At 41.5% G+C, this 18,590-nt stretch overlaps 1 protein-coding gene across 3 annotated transcripts in view; it reads right to left on the bottom strand.

Moving 5' to 3' along the window:
- Epsti1 (epithelial stromal interaction 1) overlaps positions 1 to 18,590 on the bottom strand; it is a 92,606-nt gene that overhangs the window by 22,406 nt on the left and 51,610 nt on the right. Inside the window, exons 7-9 of one of the 3 annotated variants that reach the window (XM_028752693.1) lie at positions 13,673 to 13,766; positions 5,274 to 5,306; positions 3,401 to 3,481 (exon numbers count right to left, since the gene is read on the bottom strand). In XM_028752693.1, the coding sequence (XP_028608526.1) occupies positions 3,401 to 3,481; positions 5,274 to 5,306; positions 13,673 to 13,766 (208 nt within the window). The remainder of the gene's footprint in view (positions 1 to 3,400; positions 3,482 to 5,273; positions 5,307 to 13,672; positions 13,767 to 18,590) is intronic. The other 2 variants (XM_028752694.1, XM_028752695.1) reach the window with 2 other exon arrangements.

Raw genomic sequence — 18,590 nt, 5'->3', positions numbered from 1 at the left:
TCTTTTTACTATAGTTTACTAAAATTCTGTATAATTGACAGTATTTAAAAAATCTATCATTTTTTCCTGCAACTTAAAAGATGGCCAAATATATTTTCTCTTGGTAGTTTTTCCAATAGCAAAAATGAAATATAAAAAAAATTCCAATTTAGCTAGTTATCTTTGCATTCTTAGAATAAAGTCATTTGTCTTGATAAAATATTATTTAAGTGAAAAAATTCTACTTCAATCTTCTTTCCAATATTAAATCTTAATCTTTTGAAACATCTAAACAATCTATACCTCTCTCTCTCTCTCTCTCTCTCCCTCTTCTCTCTCTCTCTCCCTCTTCTCTCTCTCTCTCTGTGTATGTGTTAGTGTGTGTCTGTTTATGTGTGTGCGTATGTGTGTGTGTGAGTGTGTATACACACATACTTACAGGCATTAAACAATAGCTAAAAGAAAACAAAAAATGTTTAATCCTTTTCCTTGATCTGAAACAGTTTCTAAGCACTAGGAAAAAAGTATTAATCTGCCTTGTAAAACTTCCAAAGAATTTACTTCTAAAATTAAGCTTCTCTGTTGGAAAACAAGGAACTCTTAGAAAACTTTCCAAATCAAGATGTTTTCAATGGTCTTTGTGAGTTTTTAACTCTGTCTTTTTATTTTTTCCTAGTGAGTTACACCCTTCACATAGATTTTCACTTATCAGCATTGTCTACCTGTAGCCGTAATCCTCCCACGGCTCCATCCCGGGGCTCTCAGTCCTAATGCTGTGTATTTGTATTGGTAGGCTTAATCTCCCTGATCCCGGTTCCAGCTTACTGCAGATTCCTTCATGCCTTGACTTTATCTCAGAATATGCGGCTGGAGTATCAAAACAGCAGCTTTGCAAAGTTTCTAATTATTAAGTTATTAATTTCTGTTTTTATCTTAATTACTTCCTTTAGTTTCACTTACGGTTGCTGCTGTAAATTCCTTGGTGCAGAATTCATGCCTTTTTCCTTTCATATTAAATGGATTTAGAAGTTATAATTTCCTTTCTCTGTGAACAGCTCTGCATGCATTTCCCATAAGACGCCAGTGCAGTCCTCCTTTTTTTATGGCCTCCGTAAACTGTTTTGCCTCCTAACTGCTTAAATGTTTTCTGGTTTTCTTTGTTACCTTTCCGCTTTTTAAATTAAACGAATAACCATGGAAAACTCAGGAAGTACAGCCGACCGACCTATGAGGGACTTTAGGAAAGACAAAAAATGTGAAGAGAACAGGGTCTGTTACATGGAAGCCCCTAGGAACAGAATACACTAGAGCTGGGTTAACCATGCCTCCGAACGAGGAGGGGCTTCATATGGGAAGACTGCAGTCTCCGCTGAGGGCACCAGCTGGAGGACAAGAGCCAGGGCATTGTGTTGTGGGTTCTTTCCTCAGTCAGGAGCAGTGAACAAAGGAGGAGAGAATGAGCTCAGAGAAAACAGGACAGTATGCCAGGTACCTGTGACCATGGAACAAGACACCCCACATAAGGATAGTGGCCACTTATCTTGGGTGTCGGCATGTCTGGACAAACATAAGCAAGAATCGCCATATTAAGAAACAAATGCATAGGGGATCAAATCGGGGATAATGGAGTTGTTACAATAAGTAGAAATCTTTAACAATTGTGTAGCCACCATCAATAGAGAGATGAGAATATTAGACTCATAAAACAAACCATTGCTATGATAAGGCAAATGGGCAGTTTTGGTAAGCGAATGAATTCAATCCAGGTGTCAGATAAGCACAGTGGAGAGTTCTGAGAGAATATAGTCGGTGGGACGATCCAGGACCTTCTTCAGAATGAGATGCAAAGGGAAGATGCAAAGGAAACAATGGAGATGTATATGTATGGAGATGTGGCCCTGTGCATCTGGAATCCACTTGATAGATGTCCTGGGAATGGTGAACCGCAGAGAAACAGGGGGATAAACACGGATAGAAAGCCAGAGAGATGCATGCATCCTCAGATCTGAAGAGACAAGCAAAGGCGGCACAGAAGATTAAAAACAGAAATAGGAGAGCCGTAAATCTTCATAATTCGGGAGGGGAGGGGAAGGAAATGATTAATAACCACAACAGAGGAAATGCAGCCAGAGATCATAAAAATAAAGAGAATACTGTGAATGGAATGTCAGTTACGTGGTGAGAGTACAAATATGTGCAAATGAACTGCCAACCACAGAAAATGAGAACGTACCAATCCACAAATGAAAAGAGACCACGGAATGGGGTAAGAGGAAAGCTAGCCACTTCTATCACTACAAATATATTTTAAATCAGCGACACAGAGTGGTTAAAAACTAAGTCAATAGACAGAGAAAGTGCCACAGGAACACCAAGAACAATGGGGTGCAGGAAATATTAGATAAAATACAGAGAGACAAAAAGGAAATTTACCTGAAAGGTAATTAATTAAAAGAACAGACTATTTCAAAGCAATGAACAATCTACACTGAACGGCAAACTCGGCCTTAGCATCACTGAGCAAATCTAAGGCCTCCTCTGTTCATGGTAAACACCAGTCATAGTCAAGGGAAATCGGAAATCTCCTGCACACTGTGATGAGTTAGGATAAACCCTTGGCCTGGCATGGTCTCTCCATTTTCTGGCACATGGCCCATGCAAAACGAACTGAATCCTCGAGAGGAGCTGAGGATGTAGAGGCAAAGTAGGCACTCAGCACAGCAAGGGTCTCACAGCAGGTCTCACAGCTTTGCACCTGTTTCCCTACAGCACTGAGTGCTACACTGTCCTCAGTATCTACACAATTAAAAGCACAATGCTTTGCTTCTCTCCCTCCTTTTAATTGCCTATATGCTCCACTGTCTGAGCCTGCTTATCAAAAGCAGGTTTGACCATCAGATCACAACCCCAAATTGTTTTAGCTGTCAGGCTACAGATCTTAAATTGTGAAATTCCACCATTAGGAAGTTAGGAGGTTCTGCACTCCCACCCCCACCCCCACTGTTTTCTATTACTCAAAGTGTGTGGAATGCTTCACACACGTACGTACAGACTTTTAGACCAGTCTCATAATGCCTGCTTCATTCAAAGCATTGGAATCTTCTCTGGATGCCATCTGTAACTTCATAGATCCTTGGTTACTATGTGAGTTTGGTTGTGTTTTGTGTTCCTGTGTGTGTCATTGTCTTCTTTGTGAACTGCTATCACCAACTGTGGGCCACTGTTGGGTTACATACATAAAAGTTGTGGCTGGAAGGAGCCACCTCCATAGAACAAACCCAGAATTCATCCTTTGTTTGTAAAGCACTGTCAGTTTTTCCACTTTTTATTTTTAAGAATCAAAACATTTCTGTTCACCAAGCCTTCAAAAGCACATGGTACTTAAAGCAATTTGCAATAGCAAGGAAGGCCCCGTAAATACCTTCTGATGTCTGTCCCTTGTCTTTTGCAGTTTTTGGTTGTCTTCCTTCTGTGGAGAATCCTTGTGTGCTTGGCTACCAGCCTATAGAGGTACAAGTGGAAAGGCATCACCCTCAGTGTATAATCTTTCCTACCAAGGGACTTCTGCTAATAACTCAGCCTCCATGTGGAGCGAACACTAAGCTTTCCATACACACTTGCTTATTGAGTGATTTATGCACACATCTGAAGACATCCCCTGGGATATATAAAAAGAAGGCTAGTGTAAGCACAATCATCCAGCACATTTTAAAGGATGATTTAAATGTTTGTTTAATTAAGCTGTAAAAAAATTTTTTCCTCAGAGATAACCAACATAATTCATCCCTTCTGGTGGAAAGCTGAAGATGTTTTTAAGATTACTCCAACCGATTGATTGGTCCCTCTCACAGACAAGTGGTAATGGCACTGGCTTTAGAATCACTGTTATGGCCGCTGCTCATTAGTGGTATCCTATTAAATTCTGTCAACTGGTGATTGATACAATTGTAATTCCAAAGATGTACTTCTTTCCAAGCCTTTATCTGTCCCCCAAACACAGTTCTATTCCCAACAGGAGGAGATGAAAAGCCTATTCTGGAGCACAGGAGCCTTGGAAGAGCCAGATCCTTCAACCGGATGCCTTGCAGTCTTTCACCATCATAGCCCTGGTCTAGTAGCCAACTATTGTGAAACGTATGAGATTTCAAGTAGTAATGGTCCCTGACTTATAGTACACTTGTGATAGTTTTCACCCCCAACTTTATGGTTGTACAGAAGAGTTGTGCATACAGTGGAATTGAGTCCTGATCCTCTTCCTGGCTAGTGATATGTAGCAACACATTACCTCTGGATGCTTGGCAGTGGAAGCAAGCCACAGATCCCATCAGCCACACAATCAGGAAGATAAACAGCTGGCACTGGGATGTTGCTAAGCTAGGATGTTCACTGGGCTACATATATGAAATACATCCTGATTTGTAATATTTTCAAATTACGATGGGTTTATCTGGGTGTAGCCCCATCGTGAGACCAGATTCTCTGTATTTCATTCATGTATCAGATAGTTTTTCTGCTTCACACTGAGCTCTCAGCCCCAGCCTCCTCAGGGCAAGAAGCACAGCCTGATAACCTAATGCTCCAGAAACTCTACTCCTGGGAGCAGTGTGTGGGAAAGCCACATATTCCCGGCCCCATTCTCTGGACTAATAATCCTAAGAGCCCATGTAGGCTGCCACCCCCCCATCCTTTACTATAAACTTTCTCAAGTACTTCTTAGATCATTCCTCCAATTCATATAACTATAAAAATCTATCTTTCACCAAACAGCAAGAACCTCTCTTCAGGGAGGGAGAGAAGCTTTCAGAATCGCATCAGGCAGAAGTACCAGCGAGACTAGTTAAGCTCTGTGTGTTCAGAAATCCCGCATATGCCCAAAGCCTACTTTACCACATAAGCAACCTGCACACCACGACTATCTCTTATCTATATTCCCAAACAAGGGAGTTGTGATAAGCCACAGCAGGTGGGTAGAGGCTCTCTCATGCCCCTTCCATTTACCTTAGAGGAAGCCAATCTCAGTCACAAATATTCTACATTAGATCCAAGGAGCAAAGAAAAATGCAGGTAAATATGGTTTGAACAAGGAACATGAATTCTACTTGAGTACTTTCTCTATAAACGTATCACATTACTCTGTATCAGGATATGAATCTTATTTTTCAGTTGCAACATAAGTTGCAACATGAGATACAACATAGGAAGTACCATACAAAAGGCTACAAGAAACAGGCAGTCATGTGGTACCTAAGCTATGGAAAACTCAAAAATTATCTGCAACCTTAATTCATGCTTACCCAGCTGGGATCTCTAAGCAAGACTGGAAGTTTCTGTTTAAAAAAAAAAAAAAAAAAAACAGAAGAAAATATATTTTATTTTCTACTTTTTGCTTAGTTCTTAATACTAGCCAAGTCTAAATCACTGCATTCACATAATTTTGTAGAATTAAATATTCACTTGATATAATAATAGACTAAAGTTTTGTCATCAAAGCAAAACACAACTTCATCCCTTATAAGCTATACTTACATTCGTTTGTAAACAGCACCTGAGTCTCCTGTGTGCAAGTGTTATGTCAAACGAGATCCCAGATTTTAGTAACTGTTGTGGTAACATTTCTTCACACTATGTGAAGGTGTGTCTCTGCATTTTCAATTGTTAATACTGTACTGGCAAAGAACAAAGTGCCAGCAGGATTTAGATAATGTCATTTCTATGACCCTTCGCTGAGTTTTCTATTTTGTAAAAACGTTTGTCCTTCCTTAGCTGCCTAAAGACAATCTAGAAATAGATTAGAGGTTACCTCACAGCTGATTGGTTGGAAAAAGAACTGACAGCCAATAGCTGGACAGGAAGTAGGGGGTGGAACTTCTGGTCAGAGGAGCGACGCCTAGAGCAAAGCGGACACGGGGAACAGAGACAGGAAGCACAAAGGAATAGAGCAGTATAGAATTTGCCATGTGATGGGTCCTAGACTATATGGGCTAGCTGGAAAACTGCCCCTGCAAAAGGCCTAAGCTTTCAACTTTATAGAAAGACTCTGTATCTTATTTATACTGGTGACGGCCCAAGTAAGTCCCACTATAAACAACATTATGCCGAAGTTGACACGTGAGACAATCAGTACAGCACCAGTGCATGATAACTGTCGTGACAAATGAGGCTAGTAAGGACAGTATTTAATAAACAGGGTCAAAGACACCTCCTCCAAGTAGGTGGTGCTAAGCTGTACTACAAAGTGAATAGGAAACAGATAAAGAGAAGAAAATAGCGTTGCATGAACAAATGACAAACCACATTGTTTTAGCCAGGATCCAATCCTAAATGGAATGTCTTCATTAAAGCCCTGCCCTTCAAGGCTCAAAGATCTATGGGGAAATGGAGACAGAGAGATCCTAAGAGCCAGAAGCGGTAGATGGCTGCGAGGAAACTGTCTGGCAGACACAGCAGGGCTGAGGCTTATGGGAACTCACAGAGACCGTGGCAGCACATGTAAGACTTGCACAGGTTCAACCCAGACAAAATCCTAGCACAGCGAAGGGAAAATGGGACCTGGGTCCCACCCTTGCCCAAGAAGCCATTTGCAATGGACACCTGCTATGTGGTTTTTGTTTTTGTGGGTTTGTTTTTGTTTTTTGTTTTTTGTTTTTTTTTTTTTTGGTGTTTGTTTTATTTTGTTTTTGACATTTTTGTTTTATTTTGGCAAACTTTTTAAGAAAGTAATACAAGAAAAGAATGAACCAAAACCAGTATCTGGCAAGGGCCAGAAGACAGGGCAGGGTAGACAAGTTACTTTTCTCTTTGCTATGCAAAGTATCTGACAAAATGCAGTCTATAGGAAGAAGGGTTTATTCTGGCTCACAGTTTACAGGACCTACTCCTCCATAGTGAGGGGGTGGGTATAGCTAATTAAGTTATTCCTTTTCCCAGCCCCTCTTCCTCCTCCCCTATTTAAGCCAGCTGTCCCCTGGCTGAACTAGGGGGCATGCACATCCAGATCCAACTACCACGCCATGAACAATAAACTTATTATTATTATTATTATTATTATTATTATTATTATTATTCTTTTTCGAGACAAGGTTTCTCTGTGTAGCCCTGGCTGTCCTGGAACTCACTCTGTAGACCAGGCTGGCCTCGAACTCAAAAATCCACCTGCCTCTGCCTCCCAAGTGCTGAGATTAAAGGCATGCGCCACCACTGCCTGGCAACAATAAACTTCTTAAACCCACGGACTCCACGTGTCTTCTGGGGCCTGCCACCGCCAAAGCTTCCAGCCTTTGGAACCTTGGACTTTCTCATGTATGTGGGACCTGCCGGCATGGAAAGCCTCCGGGACTCCACTGCCCCCCCACCCCTTGTGGGTCACTGCCACGCAGTTTCGGGACACCCGTGCGAGTTCCTCTGCCACACACACACACACACACACACACACACACACACACACACAAAACCTGAGCATTTTATTTTCCTTTTTCAGAACTGTACGAGGCCATAAGAAATGAACGCACCAGATACTTGGGAAGCCAGATGGGTCATAGGAAGATGAAGAAAGGAATTAGTAAACAGTCCAAATAGATGCTGTTTACCTCATGTGCCTACTCTTGCCCTGAAAATCCAAGTGCTAATTCTCTCAGCGCTAATGGGAAATCCAAAGTGTATTCTCTTGGTAGGAAGATAGAAGCAGGTGTACCACATGCAGAAGGCAGCAATGGTGAACAGCCTGGCTGAAACTGCTGCCTAAAATCCTGCAGCCTTCGGTGGAATTCACACCTGCCTCCTGTCCTGTTGCCACCCAGAGGAAAGAAAGGCTGTATTCTTTCGAAAGCATCAAAGACAGATTCCTAGAAAATGAAGATTTCCCTTCCCCGTGAAAACTATTAAGTCAGTAAAACACTTAGTGGTTAGAGTAAAGAAAACGTGTCAGCAGGCAGGAGTTAAAAGTACCTGACAATATATTTGAGGAGGAAAGAAAAAATGGTCAAAAGAAAAGGTAAGAAAAATAAATCCAGGTGGCCTGGGGTTAGGGGAATAGCAATCCTATAAGGAGAAAATGAAGGGAAATGAATGAAAAAAGATAACACTAGAAAGTCAGCTAGAGCTAGAAATGAGTTTCCAAATTGAAAATGAATAACAAAAGCCCTCATACTCAGTCACACCATTATAGAATATCGGGAGAGGGAAGGAGGATGTTAAATTATTCCCAGGAAAAGCAGCTTTCAAAAGCTCCTGTAACAACTGAAATCCAGACACCCTGGGACTCCTAGGGAGCCAATACTAAAAGTGGAAGAGCAGGACCATCAAAAGTTAGAAGCAGATCTCCGTCCAGTTTGAAGCAGCCTCCAGTTAAGCTACAGGTGAAGTAGGAGGGACTAATAAAGAACAGCTTGGTCACAGGAGGACCTGAGCACATTTGCCTTCTGTGCATCTTCTTCAGGACTCTATTAGATAAGATGTTACACTAAAACAAAGAAGCAAAGTATGAAAACACAGCCAGGGAGATCCAGAGACCAGAGGATAAGAAAGCAATAAAGGAAGGCAATTCCCAAGACATCCTCAGAGCATCCTTCTCAACCTCGGCTGCATTTCACAGCTACCTTGGGTGCTTTAAAAAACCCTCAGGTCTAGGTTACACTGTAGCTGCATCTCTGGGGGTGTGATCTAGGGCATGGACAAGTTTTAAAGCTCTCCATATTGGTTCCCTGGGCAGAGGAGGCTCTGATCCGTTGGCCTAAAGGAAAGTTACAGAAGTACTCCTGTGCTGAGGACCAGAAGAACAAGCTGCATTCAGAGCTGCAGTGAAATGAGATCTGAACAGGGAAGATAGCACTGAGCAGCTAGCTGACAGTCACAAGCTGGAAAATGCATGGGAACCTTAATCAAGAAGCATTGGGCAGCATGGCGAAGGACAGTTTCCTTTGGACATTTGAGTAAGAATGCAAAAATAAAATAGACTCTATTCAAATGTTTACAAGTTGCAAGAGACAGAAAATGTAACCAGAATATACTATCCAGCCGGGGTGGGGGTGGGGGGACACTCAGATGATAGGTCATAATACTGGGAAACCTGAAACATGGCTTGTATTGAGAAAGTGACATGAATAAACAGCAAGGATTGAAAGTCACCAAGAGATAGCAATAAGTACATGTTAACAGATACTACCAAAAATCCAAAAGGTACAAAATGGCCTCCCAGAGACAGTTCTATCCCCATTTTGAAACTATGTTAATATCACTACCTATGACAAAAGGCACAGCAAAAATGAGGGATCTTGAGATGGGAGGCTATTTATATTAACTAAGTAAACCCAATGTAATTCCAAGGGTCTCCAGAACAATGGGGCAAGAAGGTCAGAGCAGGGAGAAGGAAGAATAGAGATCAGGCTGATGAAGCACGGGAGAGGCAGCCAATGAATGCCTAGACTCACGAGAGGTCAGGAAAGGCAAGGCACAGATGCCCACAGTCTCCACAAAATGAACCAGTCCTACAGATTTTTAGCACCTTGAGACTCATTTTGGGATTCTGGCCCTCAGATATGTAAAAGAATAATTAAATTTGCTTTCATGGAGACATCCTCAGTGCAGTCCTTCCCAGCCTTGGCTGGACTTCATAGCTACCCACTGTTAATCTACAGTGGTTTGTAAATGCCACAACAGAAAACACAAGGCCATTGTGGTGTTTGGATACAGACAGGATGAAACAGAGTGGAGAGGGTGTAGACATATGAGCATCATGTGACGACTTAAAGGAAGGAACATGTGACCCATGGATAAGACATATAAACAAATCACGAGGAGTGTGTAGAGTCAGCAGAAGGAGTAGATAACCACAGAGCAGCTTCCCTCTGATATAAACATGCACATGGATGTAAAATTTACAATGTATCTGGAAATATCCATTGCTAATAGTTCGGAAAGATTTCTGTCCCCACCTTATCCCCAACACATATTTACTAGAGAGAGTGACACCTTCTATGTGTACGTGAATTCTGTACATTCCTTTTGGTCTAGAGTCCTAAAGCTCAAAAGCCTTTATTCTAACACACAAGGAATTTCCTTAAAGCCTTTTATATCTATAGTATTATAAAGTCCCTATCTTCCAATGGTGGATAAATATTCAAATTAGTAAAGTATCTAAGAACTCATGGGGAGATAACCCATGCCAGGAATTTGGCGGACAAAGCAGCTTTTCACATTTATGTAGGGTACCTCTGTTCAATATATATATGCTCATATTCATTCATATATATATGTGTGTGTGTGCATATATACATATATATATATATATACACACATATACATACATATTTCCCTATGGAGGGTTATAAGATACCATCCCTAGCTAAGGAGCTATTGTCAGTTGATACCTAGCTGGGGAGGAAGAGTCATGTCTCCCAGGGAGTGGGATCTCTGGTAGGTGGCCCATGCCCAAAAGTATGAGCAGCACTTATTAAACTCATCTGGGCAATGTACAGAGAGTGAGAGACTTTGGAGCACTCCATCCTACATGGGATGTCCTCATCAAAGCCCTCCTCTCTCTGTGGATCTATGTGGAAGAGGAAATGGAATGTTTCAAGAGCCAGAGGTGGTGGCTGACTCTAAGAAAACAATACCCAACAGACACAGTAGGACTGATGCGCACGCACACAAACTCACAGAGACCGGGACAAGAATGCATAGGACCTGCAAAGCTTCTCCCAGACAGAGAAGGGGAAGTGGACACCGAGTTCTAGCTCTGACTAAGAAGCTATTTGTAGTTAATTAATCTTCTGGGAGAGTAGAGCCACACTCCAGACTCCTTCCCAGAAGCACTGAGGCAATGCAAAAAAAAAAAAAAATCTATCATTTCTGGTTTGTCTTTTGTCTTGTTTAGTTTTATTATTTTTGTCTTACTGAATTTGTTTTTTTTTTTTAGTTTGTTTTGACTTTTTCTTTGTTTTTGGAGAGAGAAAGAACATGAAATTAAGTTTGGGGGAGGTAGTAGGGAGAATGTGGGAGGGAGTAGGGAAGGGGAAAGAATATAAAAGAATGTATAAATATATGAAAATTTTAGTTAAAAATCAATTAGAGAAAGAAAAGACCTGAAGGGTTTTTTTTTCAAAAATTGCTTTGAAGAGCATACTAAAATTATGAAACAGAAAAAAAAAACAATTTAAGTCCTTACAGTTTCCAATACACATGAAGATGGAAGAAGGGACAGATGATCCACATTCTGGACATTGACTGGTTACCCTCTCTACAAGAAACAAATGTTTCTCACAGAACTGCGATGTGCACACTTGACTTTCCTAAAGCACTGGAAATGGCTTCACAAAGCCTTCCCAGAATCCTATGCATATGACTAGATAGACAGAGAGGAGTACACTGCGGTGAGAACTCAGTTAAGTATGTCCAACACTGACAGCTTATTAATAGCTTTGTGTCAAAATGGAGTATCTCGTGCATGCGGCTCCTGAAGCTGATCCGGCTCCATATTTCCTATTGATAGCTGGGGGATGCTGTATGTGTGCACTAATCAATTCACTGAAGATGCAGCTCTGGGAGACATGGCTGATGCCTTCTAGATGACAATATTAAGAATTCAGGATGGTCTTGTGAAATCAAGGAAATGAGTTGAAATCAACAGAGCCAGCAGACACAGTCCTGGTCCATGTTTCAAATTACAGGAGTCAGAAGCTCCCAACTAAAAAGCGAGACTCTCTGGGAAGCAGAACCCTAAACGCTCCAGTTCCCATCTGTCCTCTTGTTCCCGCACAGCCACAGGGATATGCAGACTTGCTTAGGACTTGCCCTCCACACATAATTTAAATCTGTGACATGCAGTTTCTCAGTTCTCCCCCTCAGGGTCCTGCAGCCATGGGGGTGAGATGATGGATCTGGGGTGACACAAATTATAGAGCTCACACTGACAAGTTTAGAGCATGCAATGCCACATCAGAAACAAGGAAAAAATAAAACAGAATGCTTACAAGGATGGAAGCAAGAATAGTCCTTTTCTTCTAAGAGGGGCATCATGTTTCTCGTTAGCAAGCAATAACCAAATCTGGCCATATTTACCTTCTAAACATCTTTCAACCCCCCCCCCCGCCACCATCACATCTAGTCTCTCTTGTTGAATTTTTCAATACTCGGTGCCTAGACCAGGGTCTTAAGGATTCTCTGCTCTCAATTCTTTTGGCTCTGTCCTTTATTCTACTGCCTGTGTGGTCCCAGGAAAATACAAGAGATATTGACTCCTCCTTTCACAGCATTTTAGGCCCAGGAGCCCCCAAAGTTTGCCAGTTTGACACACAAATGTTCTTAGTTGCTCTTCTACCAAAAGTGCCACCAGCTTCCTATTGGAGACATTTCAGTGTATCCCATTGTCTAGGTCAGCAGTTCTGAACCTATGGGTCATGACCTTTTAACAGGGTCACCCAAGATCTTCAGAAAACACAGATATTTACATTATCATTCATAATAGTAGCAAAATTACAGTTATGAAATAGCAACAAAAATAATTTTATGATTGGGGGTCACCACAACATGAGGAACTGCATTAAAGGGTTGCAGCATTAGGAAAGTTGAGAATCACTGATCTAGGGGATGCTGCTAGAATTTGGGGGCCAGAGATGCTGCACAAACTGGACAATAATTGGCCCCACCCAATTTGCCAGTCGACATAAGTTCCTCACAGTTCCAGCTTAGTTCTTGAGCCTTCTGGCTTCTTTCTCCTTTGAATCTGTGGAAGCCATTTTCTCCTATGCCAGCCATGCTTTTTCTTTGCCTTTATACCTTGTGGTGATGAATTCTAACACTTAGAATGGTTCTCGTCATTTTCCTAACTCATTTTGTCACCTGCAGCCCCAATGTCCTCTACCAGGAAGAGCTGTCCACAGTCTGGTTTACACACTTCTCTCTAAAAGAGCAGCAGCCCTTGCTAGTGGTGCTGAGCTCTGTCCTCAGCATACAGCTTTCTAAGTGATGCTTTTGCTCTCTTACTTGGGGTCACTCAGGATAAAAAGTGAACTAGACCTTAAGCATTTTGGTGAGGGAAAGGAATCAATGTCCAAATAACAATATACCTGATTGCCTAAGTTTACCCAGCCTCATTTACCAATGCCAAGCACCTGTGAGTGGATGAAGGCTAAAGAAGATATGGTAGGAATACTATGACAGAGTATCCTTTACCATAAAGAACAAAACTGTGTTGTTTTCAAGACAATGAACTGAATGAAAAAATTACAGTGTCAAGCAAAATAGCTAGACTCTGCTAAACAAATGTCAAATGTTTATCCTCACACGAAGAATCAAGATTTAAAAAAAACACCAACAACATGAAAATGACAGGACTATTTGGGGAAAGGACCAAGAAGACTAGTCACGGAAGGCTTGGGGCTAAGGGCAGAAGGGGTTAAATAATAAAAGTGTATTATATCCTCATGTAAGAATATTAGAAGGAAACACATTATTCTGTACAAAGTAAGAGATTTGGGGGAGGTATAGGTAGATGGCTGGGAAAGATAATAGACTTTTCAGAAGTCCATGTTGTGAACAAATGCAAGCATTATTCCACACCTTGAGGAGCAGTTGCTGAGGGTGGGGCAGAGTTTCCTATGATTCTGTACTGTATCTGTCACTTTTCGTACTTAATCTTCAGTCCTTAAACATCTCTCCAAAAGGTGCCAGACAGCACTCTGCAAGAGTTTCCACTCACCCATCTTGAGGACCGGGCAGCAGGAGGAGCAATTTGACAGGCACTTCTGTTTCTCTGGTTTGTGTCCAGTCTGCTCAAGAGCTCAGCAGTTTTGCTACCAGGAAAACAAATAGGTGTTAGTGCTCAAAAGAAAAAGAAATAGCACTGTTTACTGTGCCTTTGGATACCAGCCTGGACTTCCATGGGGTGATGACTAAAAATATCTCAGGGAGAGCAAAAGGTTAAAGGTCGTGGTGTAGTAGAAAATCAAAACTAAGTGCTTTTGCAGGACTCCATCTTGAAGATGGTACGTTTTAGAAATATAAAATTGGCTTTGTGAAATCTGAGCCTGTTGGTTCATATTTTGCACTTTGTCTTATCAACAGAGACAAATCCTCCCTGCGACTCCACGGGATGCGGCTTGATTCCCTCTGTGTCTATCTCGAGTTTGACATCAGACTTCCAAATAGACCTGAGGAACACTAATCCCTGACAACATCTCACTTTGTTTCAGATTTACATTAAGCCCCAAGCCCTCTATGAGTCTTCCTTTCATCCTCTCATCTCTCACACAGAGCCCATCGGCCAGCAGTTCTCTCCCACTTATGGACCGGGAACTCTTCATAACTCTGAAACAAAAATAGAGCCTTTTATCCAGACACAGAAATACAGCCCACTACACACACACACACACACACACACACACACACACACACACACCTTTCTGTTTGGCTGGAGGAAATGGCTCAGTCAACAGAGTGCTTGCTTTACAAGCATGAAGACTTGAGGTCCGAACCCCAAGACCCACATAAAATGCTGGGCATGGCAACACACACCTGTAGTCCCCATGCTGGCAACACAGAAACAGGAGACTCCCTGGGGCTTGGTGACCAGCCAGTCTAGAAGATCAGGGAGTTCCAGATCTGTTGAGACATTCTAGCTCAAAACATATGGTACCAGCTGAGCTCGATGGCCCATACCTCTAATCCCAGCCCCCTGGAGACAAAGATAGGATCTCTGTGAGTTGGAGGTCAGCCTGATCTACACAGCAAGTTCCAGGCCACGTAGGGCTGCATAGTGAGACCCTGTATTATTAAATTAATTAATTGACTAATTAAGGTAAAGAAGCTATAGAATAAAATGCCCAAAAGTGACCTCTGACCTCCACGTGCATATATACAGGCCCTCCCACACGCACACATGTTAACATACAAGTGTGTATAACACACACCCAAATATACACAGTGCTATTGACTCATATTTCTGGTGTTTCCTTTTAGCTTTGAAAAGTTGCCCTTGACATGTACTAGACAGGTAACAGGGCCTTTGTTTTTTCCTTAATCCAAACCACCGTTCAGTTTTTCCTCTCACCTATGTCAAGCACAGAGCCCTGGAGTTACCTCCTACTCCTTACTTCATGCTCTGCTTCATTCCTCCAACTTTGATGAACTCCTTTGTCCTCTCCCTTTGTGACATCTGGAACCTTTAGTTCACATTTATAGAAGCCTGACCCATACTGCTCCAGTCTCCTGTGGCCTGCTCCCATTTTCCTTCTACTCTTCCACCTACCAGAACTGTAGGTCTAATGCCAAGATTAGATCATCCAGAACATAGGACACAGGCATCAAAGGAAACATAGGGGTCTGATAAGAGCCAGTGGCATCCAATTGTGTGTGCAAGGGAAGACAATTCAAGGAATTTGAAATGGAACAAAGATGCCAACCTAACACTGTGGTGAAGTTTCTTGGGTAAAACACAGCATTTAAGCAAAATAAGATGTTTGTGCTAAGAAAGGAATGCGCTAAAAGTGAAATGAAGTTCACAACCCCGAGAAGCATGGGACCTCAGCAATCACACAGCACACAACCTGTCCACTAGACTACTAGGATTACTTACCTTGCCCAGAATAGACAGAGACTAATGATGTCACACAATCTGATGATTTTGAAATCAGTCCTACCATACAAGTATACTGCACTTAACATTCTTCCTGGTGAAGACTTATGTCACTAGTGACCATCAGAGTATGACATACAAATGTTAAACTATAGTTTTAAGTAGTAATTATGAGGCTATCCTCATTGAAAACTGTAAATGATGAATAACCTTCCCAGTGGTGTTTGTGCTGTTGGGAGGGGGTAGTTTTATCTTATCTTTCTTTTAGCTAACACACAGTCTCAGGTTGCCGCAGGGTCCAGATAGAATATGTATATGAGTAAAGAAAACAGACTAGGCTTAGCAATAAGTAATATCTTCCAATCAGATTAAAGACTAGAGGGACATCAACCATGTTGGAGCTTTTGACAAACTCGAAAGTTATTTCCCATGCAAGGTAGGCAGCTGCTACTCAGCTACAGATCAACACTGCCAATGAGTAACAAGCCAGCAATTCCAGATGGTCCAGGTTTTACCATGAAAACCAAAGTGCTGAAATTTTTAATGTGAAATAATTTGGCAATTAATTTTAAAACTTTTAAAACTTTGCAGGCTGATACCACTGTCCCCAAGCAAACTATGAAATAAACAAAGCAAAATCCTCTGCAAGCCAGATGTGGTCCCCAGGGCTCTTTGTCATGATTAAATCATTGTTTCTGCCTGACCATGTTTGTGTTACCAACAAAATACTCATTTTATAACTATAGGTTCTTTTTCTTTAGGTTAAAAATAGGAGCAAGAACAGCCAAGAAATGACTTCTCTACCGCTTCGTATCTGCCAGCTAAAAGACATCACACCATGTTTCATTTTTATGCCAAATACTAAGACACATCATTTTTATTTACACTACGGCTCTGTATATTTGTGTTAATACATGGAAAGCAAATACTACATATAAAATGAAAAGGAAAACCACAGAAAATATTTATAACCAAAGAAACATAATAAAAGGGCTACTGTGCAAAATTCATGAAGAACACTGATAAATCAAATTTCAAAAAGACAAAGAACCCAACCTACAAGTAGGCAAGAGATAGAAATACACACTTCATTGAAGAAGAAACACAATAACACAAATGGTTACAATGGCTTCCGTTTATATAACATCACAGGGTCAAGGCCTGCATGGGGATCCTTACATCTGTGAACTCCATGATAACCTTGCAAAGGCGTCAACATCTTCAATTCACAGGAGCAACTAGCTCAAGGTCACACAATTAGCAAATATCAGAACCAGGACTCAGACCCAGACACTCCAACTGCAGAGGCCATACTTTCAGCCAGGACACTCAGCTGTTCCTAAGGAGGAATACCCATATGCAGAGATGCTGGATCTCAGTAACAACTGAAAATAGGAAAATTAAAACAAGTCACAACCACACATGAACCAAAAGGTACTTTTTAAGTACAGAAAATTGCCCCTTGCTAAGGAGAATATTTCACAGAATTTCTCTTATGAGTTGCTGATGGGAGAGCAAATTGGTCGCCTGGGAGAAAGAAATTTGACAGCACCTGGTGGAGCTGAATACATGTACATTGTCTAGATGTTTGTAATAGTAAGATTCTTGACACCTAAGGAAAACTGGGAAAGACACAGAATCCAGCACCATTGTAAGTGTCCCAGACAAGGAAGGAAGAGACAGGAAAGGGGACAAACAGAAGGGAGGGAGAACAGGAGGGGAAAGGAAATGAGTTCATGACATCATGAATCCATACGAGTAGGTCTCACATCTGAGCATGATCTGATGCTCTCACCCAGACCCAAGGGTTAATGTGGAGTGATCCAGTCCTATGAAGACGTGTTCTACTGTCAAACAGCTGCATCTGATTCTTGCAAAGTAACCTACCAATTACCCACACTACCCCCTAACTCGACGAATGACTCCTACTCTTTTAGCTGTCACAAATTCTACCTCATGTTGAGATGTCACCCCTGCCCTGACGATTTACCAAGACATCCAATCATAAAATGCCCGTGTCACCTTATGCCACCTTTTGTCTATTTAGACTCTTCCCAAAATTACCTAACCAGAGTTCAAATCCTATACTAGGCTCTGTCAAATGCCCCCCACACACGCACACACACACAGAGAAAGAGAGAGAGAGAGAGAGAGAGAGAGAGAGAGAGAGAGAGAGAGAGAGAGAGAGAGAGGCTCCACTATTCTTTATAGAGTTCATTTTGTTTCAACAATAAACAATTTGTTCCCCTATAGGTGTCTCTCTAGTGGTTAGAGGGAAAAGACAAGATTTCTACAGGGAAGACTTAGAGAATGATAGTGCTGCAGCAGACTCTACTTCATTTCCGTTTAAAATTAACACGGCATTAAGTGGTGTATCAAATAGAGAACAGGCATAAGCACCTTGGTTACACTGAGCTGGGAAAGCCCAAGCAAGCTCCATTCTCCTAAGCTTCCTTAGGACAAAAGCTTTCCAAATGCTCATAGTAAATCCTACGTGTGAGGGGCTGTAAAACTGAGACTCACCAGTGGAGTGTCTTAGAAATCACTGGGCCCAAGCCTTCAACTTTCCAGAATGTCTTGAATGGAATCCAGAAATCTGTTTCTTAAAAGCACCCACGGTGATCTTAAGAACTACCACATTACTACAGATGGGTATTTAATATACATAATTATCTTAGATCCATATGATTCTGACTTATGAATAATTCATGTTATAGAACACAGTTGGAAATAAAACTTCAGTGTATCTCAGAAACTCTGTGTAAGTGCTAACAGGACATTCTGCCTCTTCCTTCCAATCACTTCGCAATCCTAACTTTGGTTCTTGGAAGTGAGAGTGAATGAGAAATTACTTTTTCATCCACATGGACAACATATACATCCTGAGTCTCTGCTATGGACTTTGGAGGCATTATTTTACACCATCCAATTTCCTATAACTGGTGTAAACAAAAGACAGCCACACATCTATTGGCACTAACAGAGCCTGTGTAATAAGAATCCAGGAGAAACTGGCCTATAAAAAACATATAATACCATTTAC

The sequence above is a fragment of the Grammomys surdaster genome, unplaced genomic scaffold (genome assembly GCF_004785775.1).
Source record: "Grammomys surdaster isolate TR1022 unplaced genomic scaffold, NIH_TR_1.0 125934, whole genome shotgun sequence".
NCBI classification, from domain to species: Eukaryota; Metazoa; Chordata; class Mammalia; order Rodentia; family Muridae; genus Grammomys; species Grammomys surdaster.
This window is presented reverse-complemented; position numbering and strand designations above follow the sequence as displayed.